The sequence below is a fragment of the Octopus bimaculoides genome, chromosome 18 (assembly GCF_001194135.2).
Source record: "Octopus bimaculoides isolate UCB-OBI-ISO-001 chromosome 18, ASM119413v2, whole genome shotgun sequence".
Classification (NCBI taxonomy): domain Eukaryota; kingdom Metazoa; phylum Mollusca; class Cephalopoda; order Octopoda; family Octopodidae; genus Octopus; species Octopus bimaculoides.
In genome coordinates this window covers 30,673,988-30,675,857 of record NC_068998.1, presented here as the reverse complement: position 1 = coordinate 30,675,857, position 1,870 = coordinate 30,673,988, and the positions used below count along the sequence as shown (strand labels likewise).

The 1,870-nt window shown below is 36.6% G+C and overlaps 1 protein-coding gene across 1 annotated transcript in view; it reads left to right on the top strand.

Moving 5' to 3' along the window:
- The window catches only part of LOC106875756 (uncharacterized), a 263,867-nt gene that overhangs the window by 121,654 nt on the left and 140,343 nt on the right, over positions 1–1,870 (top strand). Inside the window, exon 7 of the mRNA XM_052974191.1 lies at positions 501–600. Within this exon, the coding sequence (XP_052830151.1) occupies positions 501–600 (100 nt within the window). The remainder of the gene's footprint in view (positions 1–500; positions 601–1,870) is intronic.

Here is a 1,870-nt window from a genome sequence, read left to right as displayed (position 1 = left end):
TCTCTCTCTCTCTCTCTCTCTCTCTCTCTCTCTCTCTCTCTCTCTCTCTCTCTCTCTCTCTCTCTCTCTCTCTCTTTTTCTCACACCAGTTATAAACTAATTTTTGTTGCATTTGTATACAGTGATCATAATTTAAATCTCTGGTTTGTAATAGTCTTTGTAGAGTTGTGCATGATGATAGCTGTGCATCCAGTCTTCCCATTATTGGTTCAATATCTCAAGATCTTTGCAGATAAATATGCCATCTACTCATCATGTTAGTTTATTCTACAAGGCTGGATGTTGATCTACTTCATTAGAGTTTCAGTTGCCAGCTTACTGCCCATATTGTGTTATCTTTCATGATAACCTACTAGATTGATTCTTGATGGTTGAATCCAACTAGTTGTAATGGGTAGTTTATGTTGGTATGGTTTACTTTCATATGTAGCAAGGAAATGCATTTCTTAACATTTTCATTCTTATTGTTGTAATTCACTTTAATGTTCCTTAAATTCTAGGAAACCTGAAGCCTGAAGATAAACCAACTATATCAGATTCAGATTTACCTGTTGGTACTGTGAAAAATAAATTCCTGGCAAGTTTGGCTACTTCAAATGGGTAAATATTTGATACTTTTGAATTGAAAATGGTCAGGCTGCTAAGATAGTGGACAGTTTGATTCTTTTTAGGTCATGTCTGCTGCAGGTATTTTGCTCTGTAACATTTCAGTTAACATTGCTTAGATCAGTTAGCTATCAAGAATAAAAAGTACTAGATTACCTGGAGACATTACCAATAATAAGCTAATATCCTATCCACTAGTTGATTTTTTTTCCCCCATCTGCATCACATCAGACAACTGGAGGTATTATTGTTAAGAATCTGGTGCAAGTGAATATTATTAGATGTGAGGTGTTGTTGAAGGGCAGAATCATTGGCACATCAGATGAAATGCTTGGCAGCATTTGTTCTGGTTCTCTTTTATGTTCTGAGTTTCAATCCTGCTGCAGTGAACACTTTGCTTTCATCCTTTCAGGCTCAGTGAAGTACTGTGTTCGAGGTAATCAACTGCCCACTTCCCCCTAAAGTTGCTAGCCTTGTGGCCAAATTTGAAACAACAACAACAACAACAACAACAACAACAATAATAATAATTATTATTGCAGTGAGTTGGCAGAATCATTGAGGCCAGACAAAATGTTTAGTGACATTTATTCTAGCTTGATGTTCTGGGTTCAAATACCACTGGGGTTGACTTTGCTTTTCATCCTTTCTGGGTCAATAAAATAAGAACCAGTTGAACTCCCCTAAAATTGCTGGCCTTGTTCTAAAATTTGAAACCAGTATTACCATTATAAGGTGGCAAGCTGCAAAAGCATTAACACACTGGACAAAATGCTTAACCTCGTGTCTGTTGGCTTACATTTTGAGTTCAAATTCCACCAAGGTCAACTTTGCCTTTCATTCTTTCAGGGTTGATAAAATGAGTACCAATCAAGTATTAGGATTGATGTAATCAACTAACCACCTTCCCAAAAATTTCAGGCCTCGGTGTCTTTAGTAGCAAGCTGGCAGAATTGTTAGCACATTGAACAAAATGCATTTAGTCTCTATGTTCTGAGTTCAAATTGCCATATTGCCTTTCATCCTTTCAGGATCAATGAAATGATTGTCAGTTGAACACCATGGTCAATGTGATTAACTAACCTTATCCCATGAAAAGTTTTAGGCTTTGTGCCTATAATAGAAACAGTTATTCTAATATTAGGCTACTTATTTCTGCATGTCTGTGTGTTATGCTTATGCCAAGTGAGGTAATAACTCAATTGAAAAAAAATAGAGAGAGAGAGAGAGAAAGAGAAGGGGAGACAAAGAGAGAGAGAGAGAG